Here is an 18800-nt window from a genome sequence, read left to right as displayed (position 1 = left end):
GTTAATATGGTGAAATAAATGATTTTCAAATGTTAAATCAACCTTGCATTTCTGGAATAAACTCTACCTGGTCAGGATGTATTATCTTTCTCATATCACTGTACATTTGCTAACATTTTACTTAGGATTTTTGCGTTTATGTTCATGAGATATTGGCTTGTAATTTTCATTTCTTGTAGTACACTTGTCAGGTCTGGTATCAAAGCTCTCTTCAATTCATAAGATGAGCTGAAAAGTATCACATGCTTTGTTGTTAAAATATACATCACTAATACTTCTTACTTCCCAAGATAAAAGCCAATTCTCCAATAAAATAGAGGTTATAATCCATTAACACCTTATCTTACTTCCTATATAAAATATTACAAGCCATGAATATTACTAGTACTTGTAAAAAAAGAAAAATAGATTTTTCTCGTGGATAAAAGCGGAATAAAAAAGTATTTTGTAAAAATTACCTACTGCAAAAGAAGGTTATTACAAATTAAGTCATCCAAGTATCATTTTTTAATAACAAGTACCCAAGTTAAAATCAAATACAAAAGAAACATAGTTAGTATGCCTCAAAGCAACACTCCCAATAAGCTAGTTCTCACAGGTGTCTAAAGCAGAAGTGCTTTGCTTAAATGCAATAAAAAGACAGTATTCTGAGGAGTTATGTGTAGGAAACTTATTAATATATAATTACCATATAGTCAACTTTCATATTAAGTAAATAATCAGCCTTTCAATAAATCTCAATGTTCACTTAATGATATTCCCTTAAAGCAGCATACAGATGTGTTTTCTGTAGCAAAACTTAACTGGGAATTCTAGTGAGGACAACAGGAATTTACTTTAAAATTAAGTTTATCAAATATTTTCAGGAATTAATGATTTTATTTCTTACAAGAATACCAAGTAGCTTAAAAGAGACAAAGGGATTGAAGATCTTGCAGAGAAATATTTTAACATCAAAGAAAAAAATGTTTAAGTCAGTAATCAATTTTTGCTACAACAGCTTGGTTCCCAGAAAATTCAGCATAGCAAATAATTTTATATAAATCATATTTCTCTGGAAGAAAAATAATCCTGACTGAGTAATCCACAGAATAATCCTGACAGAGGCCAATCCATTTTTTAAAATTAAAATTAGTCAATAACAGTTATGAAAAGAAATGATCATACATTTCCTTAATCTTTATAATAAAGTAGCAAAATTACACAACAAATACAAATTTTAAAAATCAAAGGGTTACTTAAATGACTGTATTTTATCGTTAAGGAAACAGAGACAGTAAGACTTATCCAGGATCATCCAGAATGTCAGCTGCTAAATCCTAACAGCCAAATTCTCTATATGACATGCAATGTTCCTTCAAATATGCCACACAATTTCCCTTTTAAAAGTTCCATGGGGGGGAGGGGCAAGATGGCGGAAGAGTAAGACGCGGAGATCACCTTCCTTCCCACAGATACATGAGAAATACATCTACACGTGGAACTGCTCCTACAGAACACCCACTGAACGCTGGCAGAAGACGTCAGACCTCCCAAAAGGCAAGAAAATCCCCACGTACTTGGGTAGGGCAAAAGAAAAAAGAAATAACAGAGACAAAAGAATAGGGACGGGACCTGCACCAGTGGGAGGGAGCTGTGAAGGAGGAAAGGTTTCCACACACTAGGAAGCCCCTTCGTGGGCAGAGACTGCGGGTAGTAGAGGGGGGAAGCTTCGGAGCCACGGAGGAGAGCGCAGCCACATTGGTGCGGAGGGCAAAGCGGAGATTCCCGCACAGAGGAGCGGTGCCGACCAGCACTCACCAGCCTGAGAGGCTTGTCTGCTCAGCCGCCGGGGCGGGCGGGGCCTGGGAGCTGGGGCTCGGGCTTCGGTGCTAGCCGGGAGGGAGTCTGGGAAAAAGACTGCGGCTGCCAAAGAGGCAAGAGAATTTTTCTTGCCTCTTTGTTTCGCGGCGCGCAAGGAGAGGGGATTCAGAGCGCCGCCTAAACGAGCTCCAGAGACGGGCGCGAGCCGCGGCTATCAGCGCGGATCCCACAGCAACAGGGACGCAGAGGGAAAAACGGAGAGATTCCCGCACAGAGGCTCGGCGCCGAGCAGCACTCACCAGCCCGAGGGGCTTGTCTGCTCACCCGCCGGGGCGGGCGGGGGCTGGGAGCTGAGGCGCGGGCTTCGGTCGGATCCCAGGGAGAGGACTGGGGTTGGCTGCGTGAACACAGCCTGAAGGGTCTAGCGCACCACAACTAGCCGGGAGGGTGCACGAGAAAAAGTCTGCAGCTGCCGAAGAGGCAGGAGACTTTTTCTTGCCTCTTTGTTTCGCGGCGTGCAAGGAGAGGGGATTCAGAGCGCCACTTAAACGAACTCCAGAGACGGGCGCGAGCCGCGGCTATCAGCGCGGACCCCAGAGACGGGCATGAGACGCTAAGGCTGCTGCTGCCGCCACCAAACAGCCTGTGGGCGAGCACAGGTCATTCTCCACACCGCCCCTCCCGGGAGCCTGTGCAGCCCGCCACGGCCAGGCTCCCGTAATCCGGGGACAACTTCCCCGGGAGAGCGCACGGCGCGCCTCAGGCTGCTGCAACGTCACGCCGGCTTCTGCCGCCGCAGGCTTGCCCCGCCTCCTCCGTACCGCTCCCTCCCCCTGGCCTGACTGAGCCGGAGTCCCCGAATCAGCTGCTCCTTTAACCCCGTTCTGTCTGGGCGGGGAACAGACGCCCTCAGGGGACCTACATGCAGAGGCGGGTCCAAATCCAAAGCTGAACCCCGGGAGCTGTACGAACAAAGAAGAGAAAGGGAAATCTCTCCCAGCAGCCTCAGAAGCAGCGGATTAAAGCTCCACAAACAACTTGATGTGCCTGCATCTGTTGAATACCTGAATAGACAACGAATCATCCCAAATTTAGGAGATGGACTTTGGGAGCAGGATATATTAACTTTTCCCCTTTTCCTTTTTTTTGTGAGTGTAGATGTGTATGCTTCTGGGTGAGATTTTGTCTGTATAGCTTTGCTCTCACCGTTAGTCCTAGGGTTAGGTCCGTCCGTTTTTTTTTTTTTTTTTGGCTTAAAAATTTTTTTTTTCTTTTCCCTAATAAATGTTTTCTTAATAATTTTTTCCTTATTTTCTATTTTTAAAAAAATTTTTAATAAGTTTTTTCATATTTTTTATTTAAAAAAATTTTTTTTCTTAATAAATTTTTTCTAAATAATTTTTTTCTTATTTTTAGTATAAAAAATTAATAAATCTATTTTTAAAAATTAAAAAAAAATTTTTTCTTAATAAATTTACTCTTAATAATTTTTTTTTCTTATTTTTTATTATAATTGCTTTATTTTATTTTATTTTATCCTCTTTTTTTCTTTCTTTCCATTTTTTCTCTCTTTTATTCTGAGCCGTGTGGATGAAAGGCTCTTGGTGCTCCAGCCAGGCATCAGGGCTGTGCCTCTGAGGTGGGAGAGCCAACTTCAGGACACTGGTCCACAAGAGACCTCCCAGCTCCAAGTAATACCAAACGGCGAAAATCTCTCACAGATCTCCATCTCAACATCAAGACCCAGCTTCACTCAACGACCAGCAAGCTACAGTGCTGGACACCCTATGCCAAACAACTAGCAAGAGAGGAACACAGCCCCATCCATTAACAGAGAGGCTGCCTAAAATCATAATAAGGCCACAGACACCCCAAAACACACCACCAGACGTGGACGAACCCACCAGAAAGACAACATCCAGCCTCATCCACCAGAACACAGGCACTAGTTCCCTCCACCAGGAAACCTACACAACCCACTGAACCAACCTTAGCCACTGGGGACAGATACCAAAAACAACGGGAACTACGAACCTGCAGCCTGTGAAAAGGAGACCCCAAACACAGTAAGATAAGCAAAATGAGAAGACAGAAAAACACACAGCAGATGAAGGAGCAGGGTCAAAACACACCAGACCTAACAAATGAAGAGGAAATAGGTAGTCTACCTGAAAAAGAATTCAGAATAATGATAGTAAGGATGATCCAAAGTCTTGGAAATAGAATAGACAAAATGCAAGAAACATTTAACAAGGACGTAGAAGAACTAAAGAGGAACCAAGAAACGATGACAAGCACAATAAATGAAATTAAAAATACTCTAGATGGGATCAATAGCAGAATAACTGAGGCAGAAGAACGGATAAGTGACCTGGAAGATAAAATGGTGGAAATAACTACTGCAGACCAGAATAAAGAAAAAAGAATGAAAAGAACTGAGGACAGTCTCAGAGACCTCTGGGACAACATTAAACGCACCAACATTCGAATTATAGGGGTCCCAGAAGAAGAAGAGAAAAAGAAAGGGACTGAGAAAATATTTGAAGAGATTATAGTTGAAAACTTCCCTAATATGGGAAAGGAAATAGTTAATCAAGTCCTGGAAGCACAGAGAGTCCCATACAGGATAAATCCAAGGAGAAACACACCAAGACACATATTAATCAAACTATCAAAAATTAAATATAAAGAAAACATATTAAAAGCAGCAAGGGAAAAACAACAGATAACACACAAGGGCATCCCCATAAGGTTAACAGCTGATCTTTCAGCAGAAACGCTGCAAGCCAGAAGGGAGTGGCAGGATATACTTAAAGTGATGAAGGAGAAAAACCTACAACCAAGATTACTCTACCCAGCAAGGATCTCATTCAGATTTGATGGAGAAATTAAAACCTTTACAGACAAGCAAAAGCTGAGAGAGTTCAGCACCACCAAACCAGCTTTACAACAAATGCTAAAGGAACTTCTCTAGGCAAGAAACACAAGAGAAGGAAAACACCTACAATAACAAACCCAAAACATTTAAGAAAATGGGAATAGGAACATACATATCGATAATTACCTTAAATGTAAATGGATTAAATGCTCCCACCAAAAGACACAGACTGGCTGAATGGATACAAAAACAAGACCCATATATATGCTGTCTACAAGAGACCCACTTCAGACCTAGAGACACATACAGACTGAAAGTGAGGGGATGGAAAAAGATATTCCATGCAAATGGAAATCAAAAGAAAGCTGGAGTAGCAATTCTCATATCAGACAAAATAGACTTTAAAATAAAGACAATTACAAGAGACAAAGACGGACACTATATAATGATCAAGGGATCGATCCAAGAGGAAGGTATAACAATTGTAAATATTTATGCACCCAACATAGGAGCACCTCAATACATAAGGCAAATACTAACAGCCATAAAAGGGGAAATCGACAGTAACACAATCATAGTAGGGGACTTTAACACCCCACTTTCACCAATGGACAGATCATCCAAAATGAAAATAAATAAGGAAACACAAGCTTTAAATGATACATTAAACAAGATGGACTTAATTGATATTTATAGGACATTCCACCCAAAAACAACAGAATACACATTTTTCTCAAGTGCTCATGGAACATTCTCCAGGATAGATCATATCTTGGGTCACAAATCAAGCCTTGGTAAATTTAAAAAAATTGAAATCGTATCAAGTATCTTTTCCGACCACAACGCTATGAGACTAGATATCAATTACAGGAAAAGATCTGTAAAAAATACAAACACATGGAGGCTACACAATACACTACTTAATAACGAAGTGATCACTGAAGAAATCAAAGGGGAAATCAAAAAATACCTAGAAACAAATGACAATGGAGACACGACGATCCAAAACCTATGGGATGCAGCAAAAGCAGTTCTAAGAGGGAAGTTTATAGCAATACAAGCCTACATCAAGAAACAGGAAACATCTCGAATAAACAACCTAACCTTGCACCTAAAGCAATTAGAGAAAGAAGAACAAAAAAACCCCAAAGCTAGCAGAAGGAAAGAAATCATAAAGATCAGATCAGAAATAAATGAAAAAGAAATGAAGGAAACAATAGCAAAAATCAATGAAACTAAAAGCTGGTTCTTTGAGAAGATAAACAAAATTGATAAACCATTAGCCAGACTCATCAAGAGAAAAAAGGAGAAGACTCAAATTAATAGAATTAGAAATGAAAAAGGAGAAGTAACCACTGACACTGCAGAAATACAAACGATCATAAGAGATTACTACAAGCAACTCTATGCTAATAAAATGGACAACCTGGAAGAAATGGACAGATTCTTAGAAATGCACAACCTGCCGAGACTGAACCAGGAAGAAATTGAAAATATGAACAGACCAATCACAAGCACTGAAATTGAAACTGTGATTAAAAATCTTCCAACACACAAAAGCCCAGGACCAGATGGCTTCACAGGCGAATTCTATCAAACATTTAGAGAAGAGCTAACACCTATCCTTCTCAAACTCTTCCAAAATATTGCAGAGGGAGGAACACTCCCCAACTCATTCTACGAGGCCACCATCACCCTGATACCAAAACCAGACAAAGATGTCACAAAGAAAGAAAACTACAGGCCAATATCACTGATGAACATAGATGCAAAAATCCTCAACAAAATACTAGCAAACAGAATCCAACAGCACATTAAAAGGATCATACACCATGATCAAGTGGGGTTTATTCCAGGAATGCAAGGATTCTTCAATATACGGAAATCAATCAACGTGATACATCATATTAACAAATTGAAGGAGAAAAACCATATGATCATCTCAATAGATGCAGAGAAAGCTTTCGACAAAATTCAACACCCATTTATGATAAAAGTCCTGCAGAAAGTAGGCATAGAGGGAACTTTCCTCAACATAATAAAGGCCGTATATGACAAACCCACAGCCAACATTGTCCTCAATGGTGAAAAACTGAAACCATTTCCACTAAGATCAGGAACAAGACAAGGTTGCCCACTCTCACCACTATTATTCAACATAGTTTTGGAAGTGTTAGCCACAGCAATCAGAGACGAAAAAGAAATAAAAGGAATCCAAATCGGAAAAGAAGAAGTAAAGCTGTCACTGTTTGCAGATGACATGATACTATACATAGAGAATCCAAAAGATGCTACCAGAAAACTACTAGAGCTAATCAATGAATTTGGTAAAGTAGCAGGATACAAAATTAATGCACAGAAATCTCTTGCATTCCTGTATACTAATGATGAAAAATCTGAAAGTGAAATTAAGAAAACACTCCCGTTTACCATTGCAACAAAAAGAATAAAATACCTAGGAATAAACCTACCTAAGGAGACAAAAGACCTGTATGCAGAAAATTATAGGACACTGATGAAAGAAATTAAAGATGATACAAATAGATGGAGAGATATACCATGTTCTTGGATTGGAAGAATAAACATTGTGAAAATGACTCTGCTACCCAAAGCAATCTACAGATTCAATGCAATCCCTATCAAACTACCACTGGCATTTTTCACAGAACTAGAACAAAAAATTTCACAATTTGTATGGAAACACAAAAGACCCCGAATAGCCAAAGCAATCTTGAGAACGAAAAATGGAGCTGGAGGAATCAGGCTCCCTGACTTCAGACTATATTACAAAGCTACAGTAATCAAGACAGTTTGGTACTGGCACAAAAACAGAAATATAGATCAATGGAACAGGATAGAAAGCCCAGAGATAAGCCCACGCACATATGGTCACCTTATCTTTGATAAAGGAGGCAAGCATATACAGTGGAGAAAAGACAGCCTCTTCAATAAGTGGTGCTGGGAAAATTGGACAGGTACATGTAAAAGTATGAAATTAGAACACTCCCTAACACCATACACAAAAATAAGCTCAAAATGGATTAAAGACCTAAGTGTAAGGCCAGACACTATCAAACTCTTAGAGGAAAACATAGGCAGAACACTGTATGACATAAGTCACAGCAAGATCCTTTTTGACCCAGGTCCTAGAGAAATGGAAATAAAAACACAAATAAACAAATGGGACCTAATGAAACTTAAAAGCTTTTGCACAGCAAAGGAAACCATAAAGAAGACCAAAAGACAACCCTCAGAATGGGAGAAAATATTTGCAAATGAAGCAACGGACAAAGGATTAATCTCCAAGATTTACAAGCAGCTCATGCAGCTCAATAACAAAAAAACAAACAACCCAATCCAAAAATGGGCAGAAGACCTAAATAGACATTTCTCCAAAGAAGAGATACAGATTGCCAACAGACACATGAAAGAATGCTCAACATCATTAATCATCAGAGAAATGCAAATCAAAACTACAATGAGGTATCATCTCACACCGGTCAGAATGGCCATCATCAAAAAATCTAGAAACAATAAATGCTGGAGAGGGTGTGGAGAAAAGGGAACACTCTTGCACTGTTGGTGGGAATGTAAATTGATACAGCCACTATGGAGAACAGTATGGAGGTTCCTTAAAAAACTAAAATTAGAACTACCATATGACCCAGCAATCCCACTACTGGGCATATACCCTGAGAAAACCATAATTCAGAAAGAGTCATGTACCAAAATATTCATTGCAGCTCTGTTTACAATAGCCAGGACATGGAAGCAACCTAGGTGTCCATCATCGGATGAATGGATAAAGAAGATGTGGCACATATATACAATGGAATATTACTCAGCCATAAAAAGAAATGAAATGGAGGTGTTTGTAATGAGGTGGATGGAGTTAGAGTCTGTCATACAGAGTGAAGTAAGTCAGAAAGAGAAAAACAAATACAGTATGCTAACACATATATGTGGAATCTAAGGGAAAAAAAAAAAAAAAGAGGTCATGAAGAACCTAGTGGCAAGATGGGAATAAAGACACAGACCTACTAGAGAATGGACTTGAGGATATGGGGAGGGGGAGGGGTGAGATGTGACAGGGTGAGAGAGTGTCATGGACATATATACACTACCAAATGTAAAATAGATAACTAGTGGGAAGCAGCCGCATAGCACAGGGAGATCAGCTCGGTGCTTTGTGACCACCTAGAGGGGTGGGATAGGGAGGGTGGGAGGGAGGGAGATGCAAGAGGGAAGAGATATGGCAACATATGTATATGTGTAACTGATTCACTTTGTTGTAAAGCAGAAGCTAGCACACCATTGTAAAGCAATTATACTTCAATAAAGATGTTTAAAAAAAAAAAAAAGAAAAAAATAAAATAAAATAAAAAAAAAAAAAAAAAAAAAGTTCCATGGTACAGATGTCAGCTTATCATCATGCAAGGGGACCAGGATATATTTTTAGATTACCAAAAAAAAACCCTGCTAAGGAACAATAACATCCTGTACCATAAGTCTGATATACCTGAAACTGATATAAGAACATTAAATATTCAACTGATTAGTCAGTTTACCTTCTTAGAATTTAGAAGAGCTTTACGGGGATAATTTGGACAGTCTAAACTTTTTTTAAAAAACTAACCAGGATGGACTTCCCTGGTGGCACAGTGGTTAAGAATCTGCCTGCCAATGCAGGGGACACGGGTTCGATCCCTGGTCTGGAAAGATCCCACATGCCGCAGAGCAACTAAGCCCGTGCGCCGCAACTACTGAGCCTGTGCTCTAGAGCCTGCAAGTCACAACTATTGAGCTTGCATGCCACAACTACTGAAGCCTGTGCGCCTAAAGCCCGTGCTCCACAAGAGAAGCCACCGCAATGAGAAGCCCGTGCACCGCAATGAAAAGTAGCCCCTGCTCGCCACAACTAGAGAAAGCCCGCATGCAGCAACAAAGACCCAACGCAGCCGAAAATAAATAAAGAAAATTTAAAAAAAAAAACAAAAAAAAACTAACCAGGATGGTATATGCAGATGCCACCTTTATTCTTCATAAATCTCTCTAGAGTAAGCTGAGGCACTCAAACATCATTTTACTGATCACTCTACTCAAACAATACCTATTTAACAGCTATTACAGTATCTTAATATTTAGCAGTAAAAATTAGGTTTTAAGTTTCCTCTTTCTTAGCCCTCTCACATGCAATCTTAGAATAACAAAGAATCACTAGAGGGTTTAGTGGGTGCTATTTACAGGAAGGGGATAAAATTTTACATTTGTATACTTGTTTGCTTTAACAATGACAAAAGATATTGTTTAGATGCAAGGTTTGAGTTTTCTCCAGCCTTCAATTTAAAAAAAAATTTAAATAACATTTGATGATGGGGAACATTCTCCTACTCTTCCTAAGACTTCTCTGAATCACTGAGCTCTAAGGATTATGCAGTAAAAACCCCTATGGACTAGGGGAACAGAAATAACCAAGAATAAGCAAAAACCAAATGCTATTCTGTAAACAGGTTCCCTGAAGATGACAGGAAGTTACATACTTGTAAATAATTGCTTTCCTTAGAAGATTCTTTACAATATTTACTGAGTAATTTTTTTTAATAAATAGCCCACCACCATTAGTGATTTTTCACAAATATACTTAATGCTAACTATATTAGCAAATTTATACTATCAATTCCAAATTTGGACGCCTTTCATTTAAAGCTATACAAAACACGTTAAAAAACAATAATGAGAACAAGTAGCAAAACACGCTAGAAAAGTTTTGTAAAAGCTATAATTAGTACACTTCAATTTCAGAATCCAAATCCTGACATAAACAGATCCTAAACATAATCAGGGTTGTAGACCTCACCAGAATTGCTCAGTACTATACTAAGTGTAACAGCCCTTACATTGTTATTTTATTCCTTAGTTACTTATTATCAAGGAGGATAAAAATAATCAAAGTAAATGTTTAGATGCTGCTAAATTTAGTGGCATAGACTAAGCCACACAAATTCGGGGTGGGGGGGCATATATGGAAAAATCTGGAGGTTTCATAATAGAGGTTAGAGAGATTTTCAATCTTTAAAAGAGTGACTAGAAATCTGTTAGGCAGAAGGAAATCACTCCAGAAAAACCACCATCAAAAAAAAGAAAAAAGAGGCAGGAAATAGCAAGAGACAATGAACAGAAAAGGGCTCATTAGGGTAGAAAGGAACAACTAAAGCAGAGGTAACAGAACCACAATAATTGAGGTATGATGAGTTATGAATCAAGCAAATTTAGCTGAGGAAATGAACGTTTCTGTACGAAGTTAACATTAAAATAAGTCTGAGAGTAGAATGGTGGCAGTGTAAACTAGAGGAGGGGGATGCCAGCCCAGAGGCCAGGGAACTGAAGGAGACAACTGGACTACAAACACAAGTGAATGACTCTAAGGCTTCTAGACTGCACAACAAGGAAAATGGTGGCATCACTTCCAGAGGTGGGTGGCTAGGAGGAGAAATTAATTTATAGGGGAAATAATGAATCATTTTAGGCATTTTATGCCTAAAGTAATGCTGAGGTACCCAAGAAGAAAATGTGATATACAAAATGAGATTCATACTCAAATTTCTAGAATTGCCAAAGTTTAACACAGTAAGTAAGGAAAATAATATACTGAAGAACCAGTGAAGAGAGCAGGTCAGCTATTTCATGGCATGCTCTAATTATCTATAATGTCAATTTCCCACGTAATCTTCATAATGGAAGGAGCCATGGACTAGAAAGAAATCAAAGACCCAGATTCAAGTCCTAGCTCAGTAACTCATAGTGTATAGGTCAACCATAAAGCTATTTGGGGGTTACCTTCCTTAAGGTGAGGATAAAGAAATGAGAAAGATTATCTAATTCTAATATTCTGTGATTCGACATACCTCAAAAAAGACTAAAGATCAGGGCCATTCACTCATACCTAAACAGAAAAAAATAACACATCTACACAGAACTATAAGACAGGTCCAAAAATGTTCTCAATTTAATCAGCATTTGCTCCCCTCATTTAAAAAAAGAAATGACTAACTATATTGTCAGGCTATACACAATAGCTGTTTGTAATAAATAAAAAACTTATTTACATCATTCTTTCTAATTTACAAAATACTCTTTAAATAACTGATTTTATTTAATCATCATAAAACCCCATAAGACAAATATTACCATCACCATTTTATTGATGAGGAAAAGGGTTCAGAAAGGTTAAGAGCACTGCCCAAAGTCATGCAGTTAGTAAGTGAAGAGCCAGAGCTCAAACTCAGGTAAAATTCCTAATTCATGGCCCTCTCTATAAGGTTGTCAGAGTTTTCAAATTAAAATGTATGATCTCTCTAAAGAAAAAATAGTAAATAAAAACTAAAAACAAAAAGAATGGAGCATAAGGAAATACAGTGAGCAGCAAGTATTAAAATGCTGATGCAAAAAGTAAAAAGAGGTAGGCAAATATTTTTCTTTTTTCAGCAAATGGAAAGCAAAAAGGTAGGAATAAAAGATACAATTAAGAAGCAAGAGTTTGGAACTATGAAAAAAATTAAGATGCCACCTGAAAACATTTATGAAGCCAAGACACACACATCATGCTATTCTTCTTACCTTTTCAGTTGCTGAAACAGATGGCTTTGATACAAAACCCAACCTGTCCTTCACAGATAACTTAGTTACATTCTAAAAAAATTAAAATGGACATATTCAGTGTTTCCCCAAACATATATAAGTCTGTAGGGACTTTGAACATTCTGATTCTACTAACATATATTGACTCTGTAAGTATACTGATGTTAATAACAAAACCTTGGGCCTTCTGCAAAGACAGAAACAGAAAGAGAATGTCTGGAAAAACAAACAGTATACAGTATTACTCAATCATGGAAAATTATGATGTAAAATAAGAGGTTTGAACCAGGTGGTTGCTAAAGTCCCCTCCAGTGATACAGAACCATACATTCTTAGAATCCTATGTTGACAAGTAGAAAGTTTGTACATTCTAAATATTAGATTTGAGTAGTTAAAATACGTGCCTGCTTTGTGAGCTTAAAACAAATGCCATTCTTTCCTAAAGTATGTTTGTTTTATAGCCAAATACACTGTATTTGGTGATGATTTGGGATAGCAGGATTGGAGGGGGTTTTTTTAGTACCTAATAATTTACTAATTTACATCCTGCATGTTTTTATAAAATCTCAATATCTTACTCTTCAGGAATTATCTACAAAGACTATTTTAACAAGGTGGCATCCATTAGCTAAGTAGGATACTACATCCTAACTATTTCACACAGCAAATATTGAAACATAAGAGACTGAGGGTGCAGAAACAAGAAAGTGCCACTCAAGTGTGGAAGGGAGGGAAGGGAATAGCATATGGAGAAGAGAATTTGAAAGTCAGGAATAAGTGATGCAAAGTTCTGAGAGAGCTGCATAAGTAACTTCAAGGTTTAAGCCTTCCCTTCCCAAAAGCTTTCAGTTCAGTCTACTGCATAATTATCTCTGGAACAGCATTCTAGTTAAGTAAAAGATGATGGGAAAAGTAAGATTTAACGTACTAAAACTTTACATTTTAGACAGTTTTGCTGGAAAATGTCTCCTCTACAAAGTGAAAAAGTATTTATTCTCATAAATAAGTATTAGCTACAGAAAAGAATTTAAGATTCAAATACTATAGGAAAAGTAGACTGTGAAAACGTTATGGTAATGGTAAAAAAAAAAATTTTACAAGTGGTGTTCAAATATGAATAGACCATCATATTTCTGTATAAAACGTATATATAATACACTATATATATATATATATATATATATATATATATATACAGACACACACACAATTATAATTCAAATCACCAAGGGAAACTAATTGACTGAGAACCTATTACATGACAGGCACAGTAAGACTTTTCATTTACCTGAGGAAGTTCTGAACTGGCACTCTGGGCTTCTGCTGGTTCAATAGTACTTGAAGGTACCGGACCCAACCGCTCTTTGACTGACTGCTTCACAACAGGCAAAATGGGCTGCTGGACTAAAGGCTGCATTACCTCAGAACAAGAAAAACATGTTAAACAAGTTGATTAGTTCATGAGCATGGAAGGTAACCTTTGTTATTTTGTTACTAAGTTGCCCATGCAGAGAAAGTTTTAAAAGTGCAGCTTATAATCAAAACCTAACCACCTCCCAAATTCCTTCATGCATGTATATAGATGCATAAAATATTTATAAAGTAGAGGAGAAAATCAAAATCTAACCTTCACTATCTTCTGTCTTTTTTTAATTAACAGAAGAAAGTTAAACAGAAAAACAAACTGCTGTAGTACACCTCTGTAAACAATTAAACTTTACATATTCATTGACTCACTGATTGAAAGAAAAAGAGAGGAAGGAAGGATTTCCAATATGAACCCACAGTCTGAGTTTCTAGAATACACACAGCTACCATGTACTGGAATATCTCCCATGTACCAGGAACTGTTCTATATGCTTTGCACATATCATCTTATAATTATCTAAACTAGGGATTAATGTCATAATAAAATGAGAGAACAGGTTAGAGAAGTTAAGTAACTTCCTTAAGTCTGCATACAGTTAACAGTGGTAGAGGCAGGATCTGAATTCAAGTCTACCTGATTGCAATACCTCTGCTTTTAAAAAACACTGTGCCAAGAGCGTTCCAAGAAAAGCATTTAATTTCACAGAAATTTCTCTCTTACTTTTGGAGAAGTAGTTTGTAACTGCTGGGTGCTTCCTTCTCTGTGCCAATAAACCTTAATAAAGCGATTATTTAGCACTGCCTCTGTACTTGATATTGCTTTCTTTGCTTCTTCATATGTTGCAAATTGGATAAGGGCACCTTCAGGATCACCATTATAGGCAACCTAAGATTTAAAATATTAAGCACATTGAATTTGCAAATGAATCTATTGCTTCATACAGTAAAATTCCCCAAGAAATGAAATATTGGTCCTCCAAGTAAGAGTCTATCTTTACACTTCCTTATATCTAGATTATTACCGTAGCCTACTTTCACTCCAGAAGAAATGGTAACTGAGGGCCGTTCAGAGTGGAATCAGAGCCTCCTCTATATAACACTTAGTAGAGGATGCTCACTGCACAAATGTTATATACAAACATTAGAATGTTTCACTTTCTACCCCCAATATTAAGGCTATGAGAAATAATCCTTATGTCACTGAGTGACATGACTTAGATCCCCAGAGTCAGAAAAAGGCAGTAAACTACTTTGAAAGGAGTGATCTCTAATTGAAAATTACAGAAAAATCCATCTGTAAAATTTTCCAAATTGGTAACTCTCACAAAAATATTTCCAAGAGCATAAGAAAATTTAAGGCGGGCGGGGGGGAGTAAGATCTACAAAACAAAAGCAACAATCACATTTTACACATAAGGAAACTAAGATTCAAAGAGTACGTGATTCTGTAGATCCATACAACGAATAAGTAGTAGATCCAGGGCTTTTTAGTGTTCAATTTCCTGTTCTTTCAATAACACCACTACTTTCCAAAGTGTGTTATATAAACTGCTGGTGATGCAAAGCAATACAAAATAGGCATTAAGCACACAGACCCTGAATCAAGCGACCTCGCTCCAGATAACAATACCCACTCAGTAGTTGTTAAGAATTAAATAGTAATTCATGTAAAACAGAGCGGGGTGGGGGGAGGGGAGTTCTATTAGGATAAAGCTAAAGGGTTTCTTTAAACTAACTTTCAAATATATGTATTTTATAAATAATAATGCAGGTAGTATACAGATACAGCAATAGGACCTATACAGAGATAAGATACCAATCTTACCAGTAACTGAGGAAATACAAGTTGAAACAATAGTGAGATACCATGTTTTAACCCTCAGCTTTAAACTTCTTTAAATTTAATATTACTAATGTAGTTAACTGTGTAAGGAAAAGAACTTTTTAAAGTCTATCTAAACGTGGTAAATCGAATTGCCATAAAAAGATATTTAGAGATATTCAAGATACAGTAAATAACTACAGGGTAATATGTATACTAGGGACCCACATACTTTTAAATACGTACATATTTTTAAGTTTGCATACTGATTTATAGTTAGATACGTACTCACAGAAATACGAAACAAAAAATCCAAAATAACACATGGTAAATTGTTACCAATAACGTAATAATATTATGGGTATGTATGAGGAGAAGAATGGAAGAGACAGAGAGCTGAACACATTTTCTTTAAATTCTATATAAATCTCTACCGCCCCACCCTTTTTTGTTGAACTTTCTTTTCATTTTAGGGATTGACTGACTGATTGATTTGGCTGCATTGGGTCTTCGTTGCTGCCTGAGGGCTTTCTCTAGCTGCAGCGAGCAGGGGCTACTCTTCGTTGAGGTGCGCAGGCTTCTCATTGCGGTGGCTTCTCTTGTTGTGGAGCACGGGCTCTAGGCGCGCGGGCTTCAGTAGTTGTGGCACATGGGCTTCAGTAGTTGTGGCTCGCGGGCTCTAGAGCGCAGGCTCAGTAGCTGTGGCGCACGGGCTTAGTTGCTCCGCGGCATGTGGGATCTTCCTGGACCAGGGATCAAACCCGTGTTCCCTGCATTGGCAGGTGGATTCTTAACCACTGCGCCACCAGGGAAGTCCCTCATCTATTACTTTTATAGTATTATTTTTTAAATGGAAAGAAAACAAATTTTTCCAAAATATCAACTTAAGCTGTACTCTCTAACATTTACTCTTATTTTTATCAGATTATGGGAAATAATTTAGTTCAAAAGAATGTGGCACAAACTGGAAAAGAAGCCCAACATTATTTGAACAGTTTCAACATATTACATAATGTAAACTCAATACTAAATAACCTCACAAGTAACATATACCTAAGCCAAGGTCTAATTTAAGGTGAAATCAAATACAAATTACACTGATATTTATCTTAAAAGATGTTCAAAAGTGGAAGAGAAAAAAGTAAATGTTTAAACTGATTATGGATTACCTGGTATTTGGGCCCCCAAAGTATCTATTAAATGTGTCCCACCATAGGGGCAGCAAAAATAAATCTTACTGAAGCATTCTGCTAACGTGAAACCAAGGAAATGAAAACTACTGTAAGATTAGATTTTACCACTGTGGTTATTTAACTTTGCTGTAATTTTATGATAATCTCTATTAGGTAAAAAGTGTATAATAAGATCAATCAAGTCTCCTGCCTTTTGAAAGTAAATATGTTATTCAAAATCACACATTTTCCTAAAATAAAAAGTTTCACTTCATATCCAATTTTCTAAACTTAGAATATTACCAAAGTTTCTATAATATTTTCTTATAAAACTATTTTTCTTACTATATTAAGGTTCCCTCTGTAAATAATTAAGCAGAGACAACAGAATCACTTTAAAGCTCTTACCTGTAAGTTAACCAAGGTTCCAAATCGACTAAAATGCTCATTAAGTTTGCTGATATTATTTAATTCTGGAGGAACTTTTCTAAGTTCAAGTTTGGTATTTTCATTTCCAAACTGAACCTTTTTCTGGAAGCCTGGGCTGTTTGTTCTATTAAAATTTGGTCTGTAACAAAAATCAAGTTAATTAATACATTCATTTATAAATCCTGATCCCTATCAAGTACAAAGGAATAAAGTTTTGCAACTTAAGTTCATTTTTTTTTTCAAAATTGAAATTGCTAGTTGATAAAGGGAATTTATTTTTTTTCCTCAAAAAATGAAGTTTCCAAATGCGTAGTGTTCACTATCTTTCATGGAAGCCAAGTGAGAAGGGTTCTCCCGTATCATTTGTTCCTTTCCACTTCTATTCCACTCCTACTTAAAATTCTTAGCAGGAAAGGTCTTAGCACCCTCTTTCAGTCAATTTGCCTATATAACCTTTGCCGTTTCTGCAAAGGCTAACTTATTGAAATATTTCCTACTTCAAAACATTGATTAAAAGCAAGAAATGACTGTCTCGACCTCCTTCCAATTAAAAAAAAAAGTCAGAATTGTCGACCATACGTTTGACACTTGAAGAAAGGGGGGCAAAACTGTGGCCCAGGGAGGTTACCTTGCTTGCCCTAAATCACAGAATTAAAGGCAGAGACAGAACTAGAAATTATCCATTATTAAACATATGTTAAAGCTCTAAAAGTGTGATCCCAGTCTTTCCTCAAACATACAAATTTGTAAATGAATCATCAAACACACAGCCTCCCCTACCCCCACAAAGGCTGCTTTCTAACTCCTAACAGGAATTGCCCACATGTAAAGCCTCCTTTCATACCTAACCCTTCCTTCCTTCCCTGAGAGTAGGCTCATGACTATCCTTTAAGCAGCTAGTATTCAACAACATCGCTAAGTTAAGGGGTGGGTTGTTGTTTTTTTTGTGAAGGTAGGGGGAGGTACAAATAGGAAAAATTATGTGCTCAACCACCACACCATTTCTATAAGAAAGTACCTTCCAAGTACCAGACAACTAACTTACACATTTTTAGAAAACAAATACTATACACTTTAGTTGGGGACTGCCTACAGAATAAATTTTATTTTGAAAGAGACCACTATACTGTCACAATAATACTGCAATGATCCTAAAGATCACTGCATAATAAAATTCCTCAATTTCCCCTGCCAGCTTACTTATCAAACCAAGTCTTCTTTGTAGGAACTCCAGGCTCCCCAGAACCAATGGTTCTTTTCCTTGACTCTGAATCCACTACTATCCTCATACTGCTTTTATTAGGAGGCTTTTCTGTTTGAAACAAAAGAAAAGAAAGCATAGATTAATATTTTCTGTTAATCATAGCCACCTCCTTAAATCTGCATTAAAAACAAAGTTCTGAATTTTTGTCCAAATATACATTTTAGAAGAAATAGAAATATATGTACATCTAAATATAGTCATCTAAGGGATTTTAACTTACTTTGAATTCCTTTCACACTTAACTGAAGAATAATCAGTAATTCTCATATGTCAAATTAATAATAAATAAATCATCTTGGGGCTCTGAGTTTATAGTTTTGAAATTAAATGCACAATCTACAAGATTTAAAATTTAACACTAGTCTAGTAACCTTAAGACTCAATAACCTGGAGTTGTGACTGAAATGAGTTGCTTATTTAAACATC

The 18800-nt window shown here is 37.2% G+C and overlaps 1 protein-coding gene across 7 annotated transcripts in view; it reads right to left on the bottom strand.

Moving 5' to 3' along the window:
- The window catches only part of RBM26 (RNA binding motif protein 26), an 81892-nt gene that overhangs the window by 24689 nt on the left and 38403 nt on the right, over positions 1 to 18800 (bottom strand). For 4 of the 7 annotated variants that reach the window (XM_061170773.1, XM_061170774.1, XM_061170775.1 and 1 more), the window contains exons 10-14: positions 18311 to 18422; positions 17090 to 17249; positions 14409 to 14573; positions 13608 to 13739; positions 12299 to 12370 (exon numbers count right to left, since the gene is read on the bottom strand). In XM_061170773.1, coding sequence (XP_061026756.1) covers positions 12299 to 12370; positions 13608 to 13739; positions 14409 to 14573; positions 17090 to 17249; positions 18311 to 18422 — 641 coding nt within the window. The remainder of the gene's footprint in view (positions 1 to 12298; positions 12371 to 13607; positions 13740 to 14408; positions 14574 to 17089; positions 17250 to 18310; positions 18423 to 18800) is intronic. The other 3 variants (XM_061170777.1, XM_061170778.1, XM_061170779.1) reach the window with 1 other exon arrangement.

The sequence above is a fragment of the Eubalaena glacialis genome, chromosome 16 (assembly GCF_028564815.1).
Source record: "Eubalaena glacialis isolate mEubGla1 chromosome 16, mEubGla1.1.hap2.+ XY, whole genome shotgun sequence".
In the NCBI taxonomy this organism is placed as follows: Eukaryota; Metazoa; Chordata; class Mammalia; order Artiodactyla; family Balaenidae; genus Eubalaena; species Eubalaena glacialis.
This window is presented reverse-complemented; position numbering and strand designations above follow the sequence as displayed.